Source organism: Pelobates fuscus, chromosome 1, assembly GCF_036172605.1.
Source record: "Pelobates fuscus isolate aPelFus1 chromosome 1, aPelFus1.pri, whole genome shotgun sequence".
Lineage (NCBI taxonomy): Eukaryota > Metazoa > Chordata > Amphibia > Anura > Pelobatidae > Pelobates > Pelobates fuscus.
Window position 1 is genome coordinate 484,721,725 of NC_086317.1, and position 19,042 is coordinate 484,740,766.

Below are 19,042 nucleotides of genomic sequence, written 5' to 3' on the forward strand. Positions count from 1 at the left end.
GGGTAACATGGAGGGAGAGAGAGAAGGAGAGGGGGTAACATGGAGGGAGAGAGAGAAGGAGAGGGGGTAACATGGAGGGAGAGAGAGAAGGAGAGGGGGTAACATGGAGGGAGAGAGAGAAGGAGAGGGGGTAACATGGAGGGAGAGAGAGAAGGTGAGGGGGTAACATGGAGGGAGAGAGAGAAGGTGAGGGGGTAACATGGAGGGAGAGAGAGAAGGAGAGGGGTTAACATGGAGGGAGAGAGAGAAGGAGAGGGGGTAACATAGAGGGAGAAGGAGAAGGGCAACATGGAGGGAGAAGGGCAACATGGAGGGAGAGAAAAAGAGGGGGCAACATGGAGGGGAGAGTAAGACGGAGAGGGGGTAACATGGAGAGAGAGAAGGAGAGGGGGTAACATGGAGAGAGAAGGAGAGGGGGTAACATGGAGAGAGAGAGAAGGAAAGGGGGTAACATGGAGGGAGAGAGAAGGAGAGGGGATAACATGGAGGGAGAGAGAAGGAGAGGGGATAACATGGAGGGAGAGAGAAGGAGAGGGGGTAACATGGAGGGAGAGAGGAGAGGGGGTAACATGGATAGAGAGAGAAGGGGAGGAGGTAACATGGATAGAGAGAGAAGGGGAGGGGTAACATGGAGAGAGAGAGAGAAGGAGAGTGGGTAACATGGAGTGAGAGAGAAGGAGAGTGGGTAACATGGAGTGAGAGAGAAGGAGAGGGGGTAACATGGAGTGAGAGAGAAGGAGAGGGGGTAACATGGAGTGAGAGAGAAGGAGAGGGGGTAACATGGAGCGAGAGAGACGGAGACGGGGCAACATGGGGAGAGAGAGAGAGAGAGAGAGGAGAGGGGGTAACATGGAGGGAGAGAGAGAAAGAAGGAGAGGGGGTAATGTGGGACAGTCTCTCTAAGGAATTTAATAACCTTTGGCGTTTCATAAACAGGCATCGTTAATATGCGATTTCTGTTTGTTTCCCTGTGTAAACGTCTATGCGATCTGGCTGCTGGAGAGGAATTAGACCCGTACAACAGTGCAGATGGCATATCAGTCACATGGTCTTCAGAGTGGACAGTGCAATCACTTTCACTCCCATCACTCTGAGCTTCTCGTTCACTGTCACAATTCTGATCAGCATCAGAATCCTGCCAGCTGTTTTCATTCCTATCAACCTGAGTTTGATTCCCTCTGTCAAGTTTGGCCAGGACAGTCTTTTCAAACTGTTCTGCCCAAGATTGCCAAGAATCTACAGGTGTTTTCTCAGAATTACTCACATTTTTACTTACAGACTGTTTTATGAAAACCTGGTCTGGTGTGGGAAAATCATAACAAGGAGGGGATTTACAGATAGTCTTTTCTTGCATTTTTGTGCAACTTTTTGGCACAGAATGATGACTACTAACCTCACTGTCTGATTTCTGACTCTCCTTTTCATACTCATCAAATTGCGTTTTAAGCTGATTTATTTCCTGTGCATATTTATCCGTCAAAGCTTTCATTTCTTTTTCATGATCAGCCTGACGAGTTTTATGCTCAGCAAGTAAATCTTGGTATTTCCCATCTTGAATGCCAAATTGTTCACTGTACGTATCCAGTTTGGTATTCAATACCTTGTTTTCATCTAACGCCTTAAGAAGTGCTGTTATAAAGAAAGGCCAAGAGTGTATGATCATCGCCATTTCCCTTTCTATGTTCTTTTGTCCAGTAATTTCTTTAAGATATGTTATGTGTTCATCACTTAGAATGGTGTGTTTAGCTTCCCATTCTATGCTTTTCAACCAAACCTCATAGCTTAAATCATTTTTCATATGTTTATGAATATGGACTAGAGCATTTTTTTCTTAGGTTTTGAATTATTTCACAATTATCTGTTACAGATGCATCGCTGGCCATTTTTTTTATACAGTGATTTAATCTCAATATAAAACTCTTTTCTATATCAAGATTAATATTGCATGAATTACACCAATGTTATTGTATATGGAATATAATTTCAACTTAAACGATCTCAGCAGCGTGCCTCCAATTTGTGGGGATATTTATCGAAGATGTCGCATTGCATTCCCTTGAAAAAACTACCAACTTCCCAGGAACTTGCAACAATTTTTGGTCGGGAGATCTTTCGTTTGCATGGGTTACCCAAAGTGATAGTCTCAGATAGGGGTAGCCAGTTCGTGTCCAGATTTTGGAGAGCTTTTTGTACGCAAATGGGAATTCAGCTTTCCTTCTCCTCGGCCTACCACCCGCAATCCAATGGTGCAGCGGAACGAGCTAACCAAACACTGGAACAGTTTCTGCGTTGCTACATTTCTGACCACCAGAACAACTGGTCTGATCTGCTACCCTGGGCGGAGTTTGCCCACAATAGTGTGATTAATGCCTCCTCCCGGCTATCCCCGTTCCTGGCAAACTATGGGTTTCAACCGTCCATGTTGCCTGATACGTTCTTGCCACAGGAGATACCGGCATTGGAGGAACATCTCAGGGAACTCCGTTCCACTTGGGTGCAGGTTCAGAGTTCTTTGCAACGCGCAATGCAGAACTACAAACTCCAGGCCGACCGCAGACGCCTTCCTGCACCTACCTATCAGGTCGGAGAGAGGGTCTGGCTGTCTTCCCGCAACCTACGCCTCCGTGTTCCCTCACAAAAACTGGCACCCCGATACGTTGGGCCATTTCGTATACTTCGAAGGGTTAACCCTGTAGCTTACGCACTTGACCTTCCTGCTAACATGCGCATCTCAAATGTTTTCCATGTTTCCCTCTTGAAACCGTTGGTTTGTAATCGCTACACCAACTCAGTGCCACGTCCACGTCCTGTTCTGATTGACAATCATGAGGAATATGAAATACGCAGCATCATTGACTCACGGGTCTTCAGAGGACAGATCCAATACTTGGTGCACTGGAAAGGATACGGTCCAGAGGAACGCTCCTGGGTTCCAGCCTCTGATGTCCATGCACCATCCCTCCTTCGTTCCTATCACGCCCGCTTCCCCATGAAGCCCGGACCCACCAACAGAGATGGGGGGAGTCGTTGAGGGGGAGGTACTGTCAGGGTTTCTTTGCTGTTTTAAACAGCAACCCTTTCTGTTTCAGTGATTGAGTTTTCAGCTGCAATTACTATGAGCTGCTTCTGCTTGTTGCCACGGTTACTCACCTGTGAGTAGTAATCAACCCTGCTGCTAATCAGTTCTGCCTATTTAAGCAGCTAAGCCCAGAACCTCCTTGCCCTTGCGTGGTTTCCTGTTCCCCAGAAGTCTCCTTGTTCCTGTGTTTCCTGTTTGCTCCTGGTTCCTGACTCCGGCCTTGTTCCTGACTCCGCTGCTCTCCGTGCTCCTGATCCTGGCTTGTCTGACTACCCGCTCTGGTGACTGACCCCTGCTTGATTCCTGGACTTTGCTTTTGTTATTTATTTATTATTTATTAATAAAGGTGTGTTTGCATCTACTTCTGTCTCTGTCTGGTTCCTGGTCCCTGACAAGCTCGCATGGGGGGAGGAGTCTTTCTGTGGACCCCTTAATAGGTTGCTCGTGAGTGTGTTACAGAGGGGGAGGTGATAGATAATATTTGAGCCCTCCTATATAGTGCATATTGAGTTTTGATTGCAACCTTATTTCATGATCACTCAATACAGTTACAGCATTGTATTTCCCAGTAGCAATTTGTGAGGTTATAAATCTAAACAGCAATCTAGACATCAATTCAAACATCTCAAAGAAAAACCTTTGTCCCCTCTTAGAACATATAAGACAAATTTGTTTTACTGAATAGTTCCAGTAATAAGGGAAGTAGTGAGTCTCACTAGGGCCGTGCTCTCGTTTCAAAGACATGCGGGTCTTTTCATAAACAGCAGGTGCTGTGTAATAATGGTATTAAATAGACCTTGAGACTGTAGGCCATAATAAAGAATGTTTCAATATAAATGGGCGAGCCATATAGGTTTGTGAGGAAGGAGCCCGCAATTAGCGGTAAGATGCGCGTGGTAGGTGGCATTTATGCTCCCTTAGTTTGGCATGTTAGCCCTGTGTTGGTGCCCATCGTTATAAGCTTCTCATGATGAAGAGAAGTAGGCCGGATATGTCAACATAAGTAGGGGGAGAGTATATTATATCTAGCCAGGGGTTCCGTATCAGTTAGTTAGTAGGGCTGTGCGGTAAGCATTGCCTTATACCAAAAGCGGCACGGAGATAATCTACAACCTGTATCTGAAACATTGAACATTAAACAGTTTAACAAGACAGGAGTAGATGAACCACATTAACGCAGGGACGGCCCCACGTCTCGGTCAATGGTTAACTTAAGAGTAAATGGCCCTTTAGGGTCAACATGTTAAAGTCACTTAGCTGTGGCAACAGATTGCCAGTCATGGTCCAGTTTCAGCGGCGAGGTAGTAGCCTGTTTCTTGGCGGCGTCTCCAGGTGCAATGTCCTCCATCGGGATATTCCAGGCATTCAGGAGCTTCTCTCCATCTGCTGGGTTGAGCAAATGATGTTCAGTGCCGTTGCGCCGCACTATAATCTTCACCGGGAAACCCTATTTGTAAGGCAGGTCAGCGTCTCTCATAGCTTTGGTTATTCGTTTAAACGATTTTCTCGCTGCTAGTGTAGTTGCTGAGAGGTCGTGAACAGCTGGACTTTACAATAGTCCTCTGGGAGTGCTGGTTGTCGCCTGGACGCCTGCATTATCTGCTCTTTAGTGGTATAATAATGTAGTCTGGCAATAGTGTCCCGCGGTATGGAAGTTGGGAGATGTTTGGGCCTCGGCAGCCTGTGAATCCTGTCGATCAATGTTGCGCCTTCTGTGAGTTCCGGCACCAGTAGTAGGAATAATTGTTTGGCATAGGGGCCTAGGTCTTTAGGGCTAATGTCGTCAGGAATGCCCCGGATTCGGATATTATTCCGTCTATCCCTATCCTCATGATCTGCCAATTTAGCCACGACGGATGACAGTTGCGTCTGTATGGTTTCAACGGCTGTGGTCACATTGTTGTGCGCCAAAATGATTTCTTCTGTTTTGTTCTCTAGATAATCAGTCCTCTCACCGAGTGATTGTAGGTCTGCCCGGATTTCTTTAGCCATTTTGGCAAAATCAGCAGTCAGTGATGCTTTTAGGTCGTTGAGCATTCTTTGGATGGATGCATCCGTAGCTGGAACGGCTTTGGTCGATACAGAGGTGATATCACTTCTGTCGGAGCTGGAGGCTGGCGATGTAGGCCTGTCGGCGCCATCTTGTACGCGGCGTGGCGGAGATTGCATAGCTGTGATCTGCAATGATGCCGGTTTCAGCTTCGATTTTTTTTTCATGGTGCGTTGTGCCACGGTCTCGGGTGTCTTCCCCTTCGTGAGTGTACAAAGATAAGTGAAATTTGCTTCGCTAGTTGCTGTACTTTACGGACTCCCGCACGGAGCTGATCTAGCAAGCGTCCGTCTCCATTAGCCGTCAGGCCACGCCCCCTATTCTAATGTAATTTTAAATAAAATAACATGTAAACCAGTTCATTAGTCACTTCCTTGACCCATCCAATAAGAGAAATCTACATGTTCTATAAGCTGAATTTTTTTTTTAACTTGCCTAAACAGATATTTTATCTTATTTTAGAGCAAATCAACACGCCTGGATAATATCACAACATGCTCACATGTGATAATAATCACATTAATATATATAATTATTATTAATCCCATCTGCAGATTGGGATGCTATAACCAAATATATTCTTTAGTAACTAAGATTTCTGAATATCGAAATCTGATCGTGATTTATCCAGTCATATATAATGCTATTAGAAAATTTTAATTAATTTAAATTAATTAAATGAAGCCAGTATAATTACCAGTTAAGTAGATATTTTCTCATCAGATATTCTCAGGTAGCTAAGTGTCAAGGAATGTTTCTTTCTCGCTCTGACTCTGCTTGCTTCTTACTGCTTCCTCTCTTGATTACTGCATACCTCCTTGCATACATCTGCCCTTGATTCGATTACCCCTCTCTTCCCTTTGTCTTAACTTTTTAAAGGGAAAGATTCTCTGTTCATCACTAGATAATAGACCAATATAATCTACCGAACGCCGTGCAGAAAGGCACGAACAAGCCTTTTCTGCAGGGGAAAAGAAGGCTGTTTAACACGGGGCCATAGTCCAAAGGCAACAGGCGAGCAACCAGGCTTCTCCAGTGCTTCGTGGCGAGGTTGGTTTCGCCACAGGACCCCTTGGAATAGGAGGGCCATGGGAGGGGACAGGGAATTGTGGGTACAGGGGACAAAGGGACTGGGGTTCTGGTTCCATTACATGACCCCTGGAAGGGGGACATTGTCTTCATGTGTGATCCACCCCTTGCATGGGGAATGTATAAAGCCGAATGTGGCCAATTAAGTTGTTGTTGTATCCCTTGAACTGTGTGTCGTCCAGTTACTGGGGGGAAATGGGTCTCTTAATGCATTAATAGCGGAGGTAACCAGCCGGGTTTCCCCGGGTCCGCAACAAGGGCCTTTCCCCAACTTTTAGTTTCAGTATCAATATGTAGGGTTTTACCCATATAGTGAGCTGAGTTAGCACAATTTTCTCTGTGATGCCTCTTATCCTCAAGTTCTTTCTATTGGAACGATCTTCGCATTGTTAGTTTTTCTCTCCATTACATCTATCTTCTTTTTTAACCTGTAATAAGAGTGTTAGTTTATTTTAATTCAAAGTTTAAGCCGTCTAATTGTTATTAATTTTGCTTGATCCTTTTTCACATTTTCTGATCTTTTTCACCAAAATTACATTTAAATTATTTTTTAATTTGCTGTAATTGGAAATACAAGCAGTGTTTTAGTTGGCTTTGTATAACATACTGAAATTCTGTTAATGAAAGGCTTAGATACTGTCTTTCCCAAAAATCTGGACTTCCTCCTAATAAAGAATCTTCATGGGTTCCCTCATTTCTTTTGATGCTTGAGGGAAAAATATGTAGGTCTTTTTACTATTAATCCAGCTCTTTTTTTCTTTTCCTTTTTAGAATTCTGTTAAGACTCTTTAAAGTACCTTTTAGTATCCATTCTCGCTTTAATCAGTTACATGTGATTCGTATCAGAAATCCAGAAATCCAGAAAAACAGAATTTCCAAGATTGTAATGATATAGATAAGATGTTCTACTTTTTTTTTTTTTTTTTTTAATTCTTTATTTTGTTGTGCAGAAAATTCCATAAAAGTTTATGCCCCTACAGCAATTGACAAAGAGACATGATACATGGTTTACATGTAGTAAGGCATTGATAAAAACTTGTGCACATTTTGAAAAAGTATTGACAAGTTAAGGAACATGCGTAATAAACAAGGCTTAATAAAACGGTCTAGATCTATATTGTGGTGTTTGCTGTCAGAGTATGTAAATCTATCTAGACTCTGGGTTGAATGGGGAGGTATGTCACAACAGCTCCATCAAGCATAGTAAAATAGGCAGGATATATGATTAGCCTGGCATTAATAAAGATTGCACATTTTTATATAAGGGTCACAGGTGGGGAACAGTGTCCTAATAATAAATGTCAGTAGGTAGTTAAACAAGATTGTGTGGTGGTCAAGCTATACTAACTGACATAGTCATCACTAGTATTAGAGGCTTAAAACAGAAGGCATATATCATATAACAGAATTCAAGAGGCAGCATGTGGTTGTGGGGTAACCTCGGGCAGTCTCTGATGGGCACTCAACCCACTCCCGACCTCAGGATTCGCAGCGGCACAGCCAGCTGAACCTCCATGTCCCAGCGATTCCATCTAGCACTGATGAAGCAGGAGGGCTGCTGAAGTATGAGGCTAGGAGGTACGGGCAACTTGCGCGGGAGGTGGTTCCGCTGGGCGCCCTGCCGAGGTGTGGATCGGTGCGGCCGGCCCCTGGGCACAAACGTCGGTCTCTTGTTGCGGCCTTGAGAGAGGCACTGTGCTGGGATTCCCTGGTGGGTGGTAGCTGTGGGGTGTCGGTTTGTTTGTACCCGGTTGTTTTGCCATGGATTGTGGGCGTCTGGGCGCCGCATGTTCTCCTGCTGGTTTTGTCGCAAGTGGCGTCCGCCATTTTAGGTAGGGTGCCCAGGCCACGGATCAGACTGCAGATGTTGCTGGGCCCGGGCTGCCTTGCTGCCTGCGGGGTCACAGGGTGGGGACCGGGATCACCCCTGCCGGCCCAGAGGGGGGGGGGGGAACAGGACCAGGACCTCGCCGGTCCGGTCCTCCGGCCGGGCACTGTCAGGCAGGATAGCGGGGCAGCGGCCGTCCGCCCCGCTCACCGCCGAAGAAGGCCCCATCTGGGGCGGCAGTTTCTCCCCCAGGGGACTGGAACTCGGAGAGTCAGCCTCTCCATGGGTCCAGTGGTCCCAGCACACGGAGGGTCGGTGCTGTCGGTCTTCTATCCCAGGATAAACCATGTTTTTAGGGCTGAAATCGTTGGAAGGTGCAGGAGCTGAAGGTACTTGCGACCGTCCAGCTCGGCGGTCCGGCCCCGCCCCCAAGATGTTCTACTTAATCAATTAGTAAGCTTAGTGAAACTATGTTCTAAAAAGATCAGAATTTTTATCAGTTATTAGGGTAGCGATTATTACTTAGTGTACAGCAGCACCCAATCAAATGATTTGAGCGGTTTGTTTTTCCTTTTTTTTTCTATTTTCATTTAGAGTGGACCCATCAATTTTTGGGAAAATAAACAAACCACTAAAAAAATTTATAAAATAAAGCAAAATGTGCATATAACAAGATATTGTTGCATTTGAATTTATAAATGATTGTCTGATCTATTCATAAGACCTTAGGACAGATGGACCACTCTCAAAGTGCAGACAATCCACTTATTTCACTAATAGCTGGATTTGGGAAACTGTATCACATTATCCTCTTATGCCATTTTCACAGATTTTCTTACTGTGGTCATATTTTGGTCTTATTACTTCACTTAAATACTTCTATAAAACGGTGACACAATTTGTCCTGATAACTTCTTTATTACTCACTTATTCACAGGGATTATACACTTGTTAAATCCAGTCTCATCTGTCACCACTCCTTTGCACAGAGAGCTTAACTGGCCGGGCTTATTCCATTTTTCATTTGCATTATCGCTGCTTTTCTGTTGAGGAATAGTCGAAAAAATCCTTAATTTGGATCAGCCAAAATGCTGCATTTATTGTAGGGTTATCAGAACAGTTTACTCGGACATCCGTGGTTTCTCTGATGCTCTGCCCTCTGAGCTTCATGACAAAGTTCCCTGCCATTTGAAACAGTGTTTCCCAAAAAGGAATTGTTTAATCATTCCTAAAGTATACATTTAGATATGTGAGGCTCTGTAAAGACTAAATATCATTATGCAAAGAAATTGCAAGTAAAAGCATATATACACAATTTTCATAGTGAAGGCATTAAAGCACACAAGGTCATTCTTAATCACTATTTTGCTTCATAGTCACATTTCTGATTGTCAATGATAAGTATCAGTTTTTCTAAATATGGTAAACAATAATTTATAGTTTCAGATTTTCTTTAACTCCCATTACTTTTTGTTACAGGTTGTTCAGTCAGCAGAAGTTATTCCAAAGCACAAGAAAAGAATAGAAATACACTAAGCAAGACTGTCTTTTAATAAAAGGATAAAGGACTCCAACTCTCAAAAAAATATGAATCATTCAGCATCCTATATGTCTACAAATGAGTTGGCAGACAAAGAAATAAAACCATTCTCATGTCCTGAATGTGGAAAATGTTTTAGCAGTAAAACAGTTCTTGTGAGACATCAGAAAACTCACGCAGGAGAAAAACCATTCTCATGTTCTGAATGTGGAAAATGTTTTAGCAGTAAAGCAGTTCTTGTGAGACATCAGAAAATTCACACTGGGGAAAAACCTTTCTCGTGTTCTGAATGCGGAAAATGTTTTGTCATTAAATCATATCTTATTAAACATGAAAAAACTCACTCAGGACAGAGACCTTTCTCATGTTCTGAATGTGGGAAATGTTTTGGTGAGAAATCAGATCTTGTGAAGCATCATAGAATTCACACAGGAGAAAAGCCTTTCTCATGTTCTGAATGTGGAAAATGTTTTGTCCATAAATCGTATCTTATTAAACATGAAAAAACTCACTCAGGACAGAGACCTTTCTCATGTTCTGAATGTGGGAAATGTTTTGTCCATAAATCGTTTTTTGTGAAGCATCAGAAATCTCACTTAGGAGGAAAATGTTTCTCGTGTTCTGAATGTGGGAAAACTTTTGTCAGTAAATCAAATCTTGTGAAACATCAAAGATCTCACACAGGAGAAAAACCTTACTCATGTTCTGGATGCGGTAAATGTTTTGTCGATAAGTCAGCTCTTGTTAAGCATCATAGAACTCACACAGGAGAAAAACCTTTCTCTTGTTCTGAATGTGGGAAACGTTTTAGTGCGAGTGCAAATCTTATAGTGCACAAAAGAATTCACACAGGAGAAAAACCGTTCTCATGTACGGATTGTGGGAAATGTTTTGTAAAAAAATCAAATCTTGTTGTTCATAGGAGGACTCACACCGGAGAAAAACCTTTCTCGTGTTCTGAATGCGGGAAATGTTTTGGTGAAAAATCCGTTCTTCTGAAGCATCTGGAAACTCACAGGAGAGTAACCGTTCAGAACACGAATGTGGGATATATTTTCACCAGCAATCACATCATAGCTATCTGAGAATTTGCACAAAAGAGAAGTTTTGTAATGTTCTGAATATGGGAAATGTTATAATCAATTCTAAGGTTTTTTTGAGGCTTTAATGGATAAACATGGGAGTAGTACACATTGTATAGAGGGGCGGAGCCGACCTGAGAGCTGCATGGACACATCCTAATATGCTCCGTCGGATAAATGCACAGATTCCAAAGACATCAGGCAAAAACTATAATATGGGTCACCCCAAAAGATCCACTAACTCCAGCCAACCCTTGAATAAGACTCTGGCAGGGAAATCTGGCACACTAACTTAATATTTCTGCAATTATTCACCACACTTCAGCTCGCCGCCATCGAGACCAGAGGGATCAAATCCTCCTACTGATCAGGAGATAAGAGACATCCTCTACAGCTTACCCTCATTACCCTCGTTCCAGCCCAAACTGGACATCATGGACTCTTGACATTCGCCACATGGGGGATAGAGTTAGTGTGCTCAAAGACAACAGGGACACACTTCATATACAGGTGCAATTCATCCAAGACTCAGTATCTGCCTACTCCACTCACCTATCAGCTATGCAGAGATCTCTCGACAATAGAGGATGGCACAATAACCTTTGCGTTAAAGGTCTCACTGAGAATGACCAAAACATTTTCCCAATCATCCTCCAGGAACTCTTCAATCTTATGCTGGGTAAATCTCTCATTGCTCCTATCAATTTTGACAGGGCCCACAGAGTGCTACTCCCTGAAGGAGCTCAAGCTGACACACCCTGTAGCATCATATGTCGTCTACATTATTACTCCTGTAAGGAGAGCATTCTTGCGGCCCTACGGCAATCTAGTCAACCTCTCCTATTCCACAACACACCGATCACCATTTACATGGACTTTTCCTGGATGACGCTACAGGCCTTCTGCATTATAAGGCCCATCACTGCTCAACTTCATTCCAGAGGATTAAGGTACCGGTGGGGCTTTTCCTTGGCTCTTAGTGTTACGTACATAGTGTTACCATACACTCGATCAAAGATGTCCCACCATTCCTTCAAACTCTCAAGCTGCCAGATGATCCATGTACCAGATTGTTATGGCCCTTTGCAGGTCCCAGCTATCTCTTAGCTTTCCTAATGCCTATGCTGGCAGCACACCCCCTTAAAAAAGAAACATCCCACTGACCCAACGAAACAGTGAACTGTGTATGCTGGCGACCCTGTGGAACCTACATCGTATACAGACCTAATGCTGTCCTTGATATTGGTGCTATAGCATGACTTTCCTACTACAGAACAAGGACTGTCCTGACACTGCATCGTGCTAATCGACTCACGCTGAAGATGACCACCTCTAACAGAAAATACCAACCAAGCAAACATGGACTGGTGATTTTATAAAAAACATACTACCCTCTTGCTGCTCTAACCCTCCCAAAACACCCTTTATCCTCCTACCTCCCTCTCTCTGCACCCCTCTCCATTTTCTCCTTTCCACCTCTGGAGTTCCACATCCCCCGACCACCTAGAACACCATCTCAGGTAAAAAAACAAAAAACTACCAAACGTTTTTCTGGTTGCTAATGCTCAGATATGAGCGGAACAAAATCTCCAAATTACCCCCATTTCCTTTTCCCTCCCCTATACCCATAGGATCTATTACATCCAAGAACTCCTGTACCACCTCCTCTCTATCACCTGAGTGAATCACAAAACAAAATGTTAATATTAGCAATACTAAATATTTCCCCGGGTGTCCAAACTTAGCCTCTCTTGTACACTGCTCTCCCAACCCCCACCCACTTAGTCACCATCATATACATGATTCCCTATACCTGCTCCCTACCACTTGAATAATTTATCACTGCCAAATTATAAAAAAAATCCAATATTATTCGAGTATTCCCTAGACAACTTCTAATTACAGTATAGATTTACAATCAGTCCAACCCATTCTCCTCCTTGTACTTCCTGTCAAGCATCAATACACAATTGTACCAAATTGGTCCCAATTGCAGGCGATTACCCCAGCCAGTATCCACCCATACTATTCACATGGATTTGTGCACGTATGACTCAGCCATTAAAGTGAGAGAGTTTCCCGCTACTGACATCTCACAAATTAACCCTGATAACACAATTACACTAGTCCCGACCAAAGGGGTAAATGTGGGCAACTACTAGCTAATGCATTGCAACACAACAAACAAACCGTCTTCATATCCAAAATTAAAAATCAATCGGGAGAAATTTCCCATAAACTCATGGACATCTTAGAGAGAGAAATTGTTCAATTCCTGTTTCAGAAACATAAATTGAACAATTTCTCTCCGCTAGAGTAAAAAATACCATTCCACCCAACAGTATACTAGCCTTCGATGCCCCATCACACAGGACAAATTGTACCTAGCAGTAAAAAAAAAAAAACACCTCTAGGCAAAAGCCCTGGTCCTGATGTATTCACAGACAAATACTACAAAACATTCCTACCAACACTCTCAGAACCATTTCTGAAAACCTTAAACTCCCTCACTCACTCCACAAGCCTCCCCCAAGCTTCTCTAGAGGCCCAAATTGCCTTTATACCCAAACCGGGAAAAGACCCAACTGTATGTGTAAATTATCACCCATTAACATTGATATATGTAGCGGGACACCTGGTAACCCGACCGGTTACCTCCACTAGTTCCCTTCCTTCAGCCGACCAGGAACTCTTACAGGGTTAGGGGACTTAGCTCCATGAGCTCCCAGGGCTGGACGGCACTCAGTCCTGGAAGCTCTTAGTCTTTACAAGGACTTTGCATCCCCTGCAAGCTGGAACGGCAGACACAGGGGTTAAATATTCCCTCCCTCCAGTAACCAGACAAGACACAGTTCTGGAGGTTAAAACACTGGCCATCTTTATTGAAAATGGGCTTCTGTTATGCACAGATGGGGTCTCCATTCAACTCAACACAATCCCAGGCAGGAGGGGGTTGGGTTACAGATAGCCATCTCCCGCTCTCGGAGATACCAACAGTACACAGGGACACACATTAAAACGCATTATATCCAGAGGGGTAAACTTTGGGGCTCAGGGTTGACACATACTTTGCTAGATAGCCCTGGGTCCCTACTAGGATCCCTGCAAATAGTGGGGCCATCGGTTATTCAGAGCCCGAGAAATCGTCGTCCAAAACCCAGGGCTCGTGCCTCTGTACATCCCTGAAATTAGTTCCATGAAGTTGCTTGGATTAGTCCGGCGAATTAAATCGAAATCAAAGCACCTAAACCAAGCAACAACCAATCAGCTGAAAGGCGCAAAACCAAATTGTGCCAATCAGCTCGCAGGGACGAGAGGAGTTTCGCTGCCCAATCAGGCAAAAGTGCGTGAAAATCTGTTACACCAATTGGCACTCGGAGACTAGAGGGGTTTTGCTGCCCAATCAGTAGAAAGGGGGCGAAACCCCGTTTGAAAGAGCGATCTCGCTCTGATTGGTCGCATGCGTCCCGCAGCGACCAATCAACGCCCAGTGTTTGTGCCGACCAATCAGGAGAACGGCGCGAACCCAGTTTGAATGGGCGCGCCCTCTCCCATTGATCCACACAGACTTCCATAAGGTCAGTGGGACTCTGTGAGATACCCTGCAGGTGTGCATTCCTTTCTGCGGTGGATATCCCCACGTAGGTATCCACCGGAGAGAGCACTCTCTTGGCCAGCTACGAGCCTAGCCTCGTAGCTCCCAGGCAGGGGGAAACAGTGACCATAGCTCTTTTGGGAGCGAGTAGGGTGATCCCCCGACATCGGGACCTGAGATAGTGTGCGTATGCCGGTTCGGGATATGAATGCTGCCCCTGCTTGGTGTTCGGTTATACGAACCGGCGGCCACCCAGGGGAAGCACGCGCCGCTTGTTTCCCTTGCGGTTTTCACACCTCGTTCGTATAGGCTCTCCCAAACGGGGAGCAAGTAAAACACACGAATACAACACAATTACATATAGATACATGGGGAAAAACAGAGTACAAGGGAAAATCGTGAGAATAAACATTTGGAACACAAAATACAAGGCCAAAACATCTGTGTTCCGTGGGCATGGCACTTAGTGGCGGTGCCCACTACAATATAGATCTCCAAACTCTACACCACCAAACTACTTAACAATGTATATTTCACAGACCGGCAGACACGCTGAAAAGGCGTTCGACAGGGTAGATTGGACTATGTTGACCGTGACTCTCCGGGCTTTCGGATTTGGTCAAACTGGTTGAAATGGATGCATGCTATATACTCCTCACCCACCACTAAACTGATAAATGGACAGCTGTCTGACCCAGTACACATTAGGAATGGCTCCTATGCATCTTAATTCTAGAACCTTTTCTGCAGGTTATCAGGGACCAACCCAACATACACGACTTCCAAGTACAACACCGGGAATTCAAAATTTCTGCTTTTGCAGATGACCTCCTCTTCACTATAACAGAACCAACGACTTCCGTGCCCTTTCTCTTGGAGGAAATCTCTACCTATAGTAGAATCTCTACCTTTCAAGTATATTTCACAAAAAGTGAAATACTGTCCTTACGTCTTGACGACACCACAAAACACAACTAAAATCTTTATACCCTTTCGTCTGGGCCGACCAGGCAATCACCCACCTAGGATTCCATCTTCCCCATAGACCAGGGGTCCTCAAACTCCAGCCCCTCAGATGTTGCTGAACTACAACTCCCATGATTCTTTGAATTACATAGATAGCCAGAGAATCATGGGAGTTGTAGTTCAGCAGCATCTGGGGGGCCGGAGTTTGAGGACCCCTGCCATAGACCAACACAAACAAATGACCTAAACTTTTTACCACTTCTCAGTGAAATCTACAAAGACCTTTCGAAATGTCAGAAGCCTTACTTCCGCTGGCTATGTAGAGTTAATATCCTAGAGATGAACATCCTACCCAAAATTCGACACCCCCTGCAAACCCTCCTGATTGCAATCCCCAAAACATTCTTTTCTAAACTTAAACAACTGTTAACTACCTTCATATGGCCCAACAACCACCCTAGAATCTCCTATAAAGTTTTGGTAAGACACAAACAGGGAGGACATTAACATTAACCGCATCAAGAACACACTATGGGGTCTACCACACCTAGAACAATACTATAAAGCAACCATGCTAACTAGAATCTACAAATGAACTGCAATGCCCCCTTTTAAACAATGGGCATTCCTAGACGGACCCATATTCAAAGCCCCACTACACACCATACCATGGCATTGCTCTGGACATGCACTCCGTCTCCCCTCTGTCTCCCATCACCCCACTATAGACCCAACAATACGCATATGGCCCCATCCGAGAGAACTACAATTAATTTCCCCACACGCATCACCCTTATACCATCTGCAATACAACCTCTTCTTCCCTCCAGGGCTACACAATGACTCCTTCCCTTCAGGGCTACACAATGACTTTCCACACTATCCAAGACACAAGATACATTAAGCGTGGCTCAGTCCTAGACAACAATGTACTAGCTCCACTCCAAGTTGACACAATCGAAACAACCCTCTGCCCTACAACACATAAGATACGCTCAGTTATCAAACTTTCTGAAAGCTGAACCGCACCTATTACAAGGACCTTACCCACTCACAACGTTTGAAACACATTGCAACACATACAAACTCTTGAACAAACACTTATCCACCTTTTGTTGACTCCTACAAATTAACCCAAGAGATAATCTACCCGCATTCACACCGTCTTGGGCTCAAGAGCTAAACATTATACTTACATTAAGAAACTGGCAGAGGATCTTCACATATGCATAAACATCCTCTATCAGTAATAACAAACAAGAAAGCAATTATAAGAGATTTTCTAGGTTGCACTACTTCTCGACCAAACTTCACAGCCTATTTCCTTCCTTTCTGGACAATTGCTGGAGATGTACTCAGACAGGAGTCACCTCAGCCCACATGTAGTGGAGCTGCATGACCATCCAAACATATTGGAAGAGAGTAGTGACCATGATTAATACAATCACAGGTCTCCACATATACAAATACATGCATCACTATCCAACAAATACTCCCTCTCTATGTCAATATGGGAATCCTGGCTTCCTTGACAGACAACAGGACGCACGCTGATCATTAACAGTAACCGCATCAAGAACACACTATGGTGATTCTCCCACTCTGTGGCCCCTGAACGAAGGCAGCGACCAACTCCTCTTGCACTCTCCAGGGCCTGTTTAGTCCTACATATATGACTTGATCACACCTACTGATCAAATGCTTCTATGGTGGATCCAACTACGAATAGCTTTCCACAATCGAGACACTATTATTCCTACCAAATCGTTAATTTAAAAAACAAAATTGTCAATGCCTATTACTGTCGATCCTATATATTAGGCAACTGGTTGTCACCAAAACACCCAAGAACTGAGGTATTGATGCATCCATGGCCTTTCCCTGCAGTGTATTTGATGCTTCTGTAACCATGTCACACCAGAGAATCTTGTAACTGTGATTCATGCTAATATACCAACTTACTGAACACAATAATAAAAATTATCTATGTTGTACAAACCAGTTGGTATTATATTCACTGAAAAGAAAACAAAACACCTTCTATAGAGAATGTAAGAAACCCTTAAGCTGTAATTCAAATTATATTTACACATTATTGACACTATAAATAATATATCCCTTTTTCTAACCATATAATATATAAGATATATTTAGGATTGACATTTATTCTTAAAGTGTATCAGTTACAAATGTTCACCTTTTTTGTTTTTGTACACTTGATAAATGAATAGTATTCATCAACCTAATACTTAAGTCTTTTTTTTTCTTTATAATTTTATCACAATAACAGGGAAATACTAGCTATAACGCAATACCTGGGGCTCCTCATCAGCTGGGGCCAGAATTAGTGGCCCCACGCCGACTTCTGAGATATATGCAGCATTCAATGATTACAAAAGAAACAGCTAAATTGTAAATGCATGCAAATAAAACTCTAAAATAATACTGTCAAGTTGGAAAGAAATTAGTGCAAAATGACTGTACAATAAGAGAGCTACCACAGCAACTTAGTACAGTTTGACTATTTGCCTAGCAGCCTGAGCTTCTTCAGTTGGAGTCTGCAGTGATAGTGAGAACCAGAACCAGAGTGCTGAGCACATACACACCTCTGGTGCCAGTATGTCTGGACTTCAGCAAAATGCTAATTGGATAGGAAGGAAGTTTCTATGTGTATACTGTGTAGGAGAGGAGTTCCTTTACTCTAAGTGTTTAGGTTCACTACACCAAATAATGTGTTTGCTTCCAAAAGTGCTTTTTGGGTGTTCTAGAGTGCTCGCAGACCATGTGTTTTGGGAGTACCAAGATGGCAACACACCATGTGCTACCTATAAATTTGGGGAATTCCTATGACCGGAATCCCCACAACATGATAGTGTTATACAACCCCAATTACGTTAACTAGCTGGGTTACTATAACCCCAAAGCACAGCAAAGCAAACAGAACTAGAAAAGCTACAATTTGGGGGGAAATTGTGTGAAGTGTTCTTGCCTCCACCAGTAGTCTACAACTGGAGTGGGCGGAGTAACTGTTATTATTTATTTATATAGCACATTTAATTGCAACGTTGTTGCCCAAAGTGCTTCACAGTTACATTAAAACATACATTTATAAAAACATTAGCAGGTGTACAAAAGGCCCTGTATATGGCATCACTTGCTGCTGCAGCCTGGCACAGGTCAGAGTATTTTGGCGGTTGCCATCTTCAAACGGTCATATTTTAAAAACTATAAATCCTACAGCGTAGAGCTTTATATTGTGAGAACCACAAGACCCAGACCTAGGCATAGTATGTCTCTGAAATATAAAAAATGAAGGCACAGTCGCAGTTTAGAAATTGCCCTTCAAGTTTGAGCTGGCTAGAGTGAAGTTTCAATGAATGTCAATGGACGGCGTGAGTTGCAAACAAATGGTCATATTGTGAAAACTATCAGGACTATGACTTAGCCGTGGACGTTTCTAGTGGCAGCAGGGATAGCTGAACGTTTTGATCTAAAATTTGTGTAGGTGGGCTTGAAAATGAGCGAGTGGTGGCAGTTTAGAAATCATGTCCTGATTTTACAGCTTTTGCCAGCTCCCACTCTAGTTTTGAACATTTTGCCATTCAATCCTATGGGACCAATTTCGCCACAAGAACGACGATATTCTGTGAACCATTCGGCGAATAGTGATGTCGCGAACATAAAATTTTCGGTTCGCGACCGGCGAACGCAAACTTCCGCAAATGTCGGCGAACCGGGCGAACCGCCATAGACTTCAATGGGCAGGCGAATTTTAAAACCCACAGGGACTCTTTCTGGCCACAATAGTGATGG

The 19,042-nt window shown here is 43.6% G+C and overlaps 2 protein-coding genes across 3 annotated transcripts in view; both read left to right on the top strand.

Annotated features, from left to right (window-relative positions):
- LOC134573088 (gastrula zinc finger protein XlCGF17.1-like) overlaps positions 1-14,238 on the top strand; it is a 267,814-nt gene extending 253,576 nt beyond the window's left edge. Inside the window, exon 2 of the mRNA XM_063432548.1 lies at positions 9,526-14,238. Within this exon, the coding sequence (XP_063288618.1) occupies positions 9,634-10,671 (1,038 nt within the window). The 5' untranslated portion in view covers positions 9,526-9,633 and the 3' untranslated portion in view covers positions 10,672-14,238. The remainder of the gene's footprint in view (positions 1-9,525) is intronic.
- LOC134573014 (gastrula zinc finger protein XlCGF26.1-like) overlaps positions 1-19,042 on the top strand; it is a 430,963-nt gene that overhangs the window by 262,307 nt on the left and 149,614 nt on the right. The gene's annotated exons all lie outside the window — the stretch shown is intronic.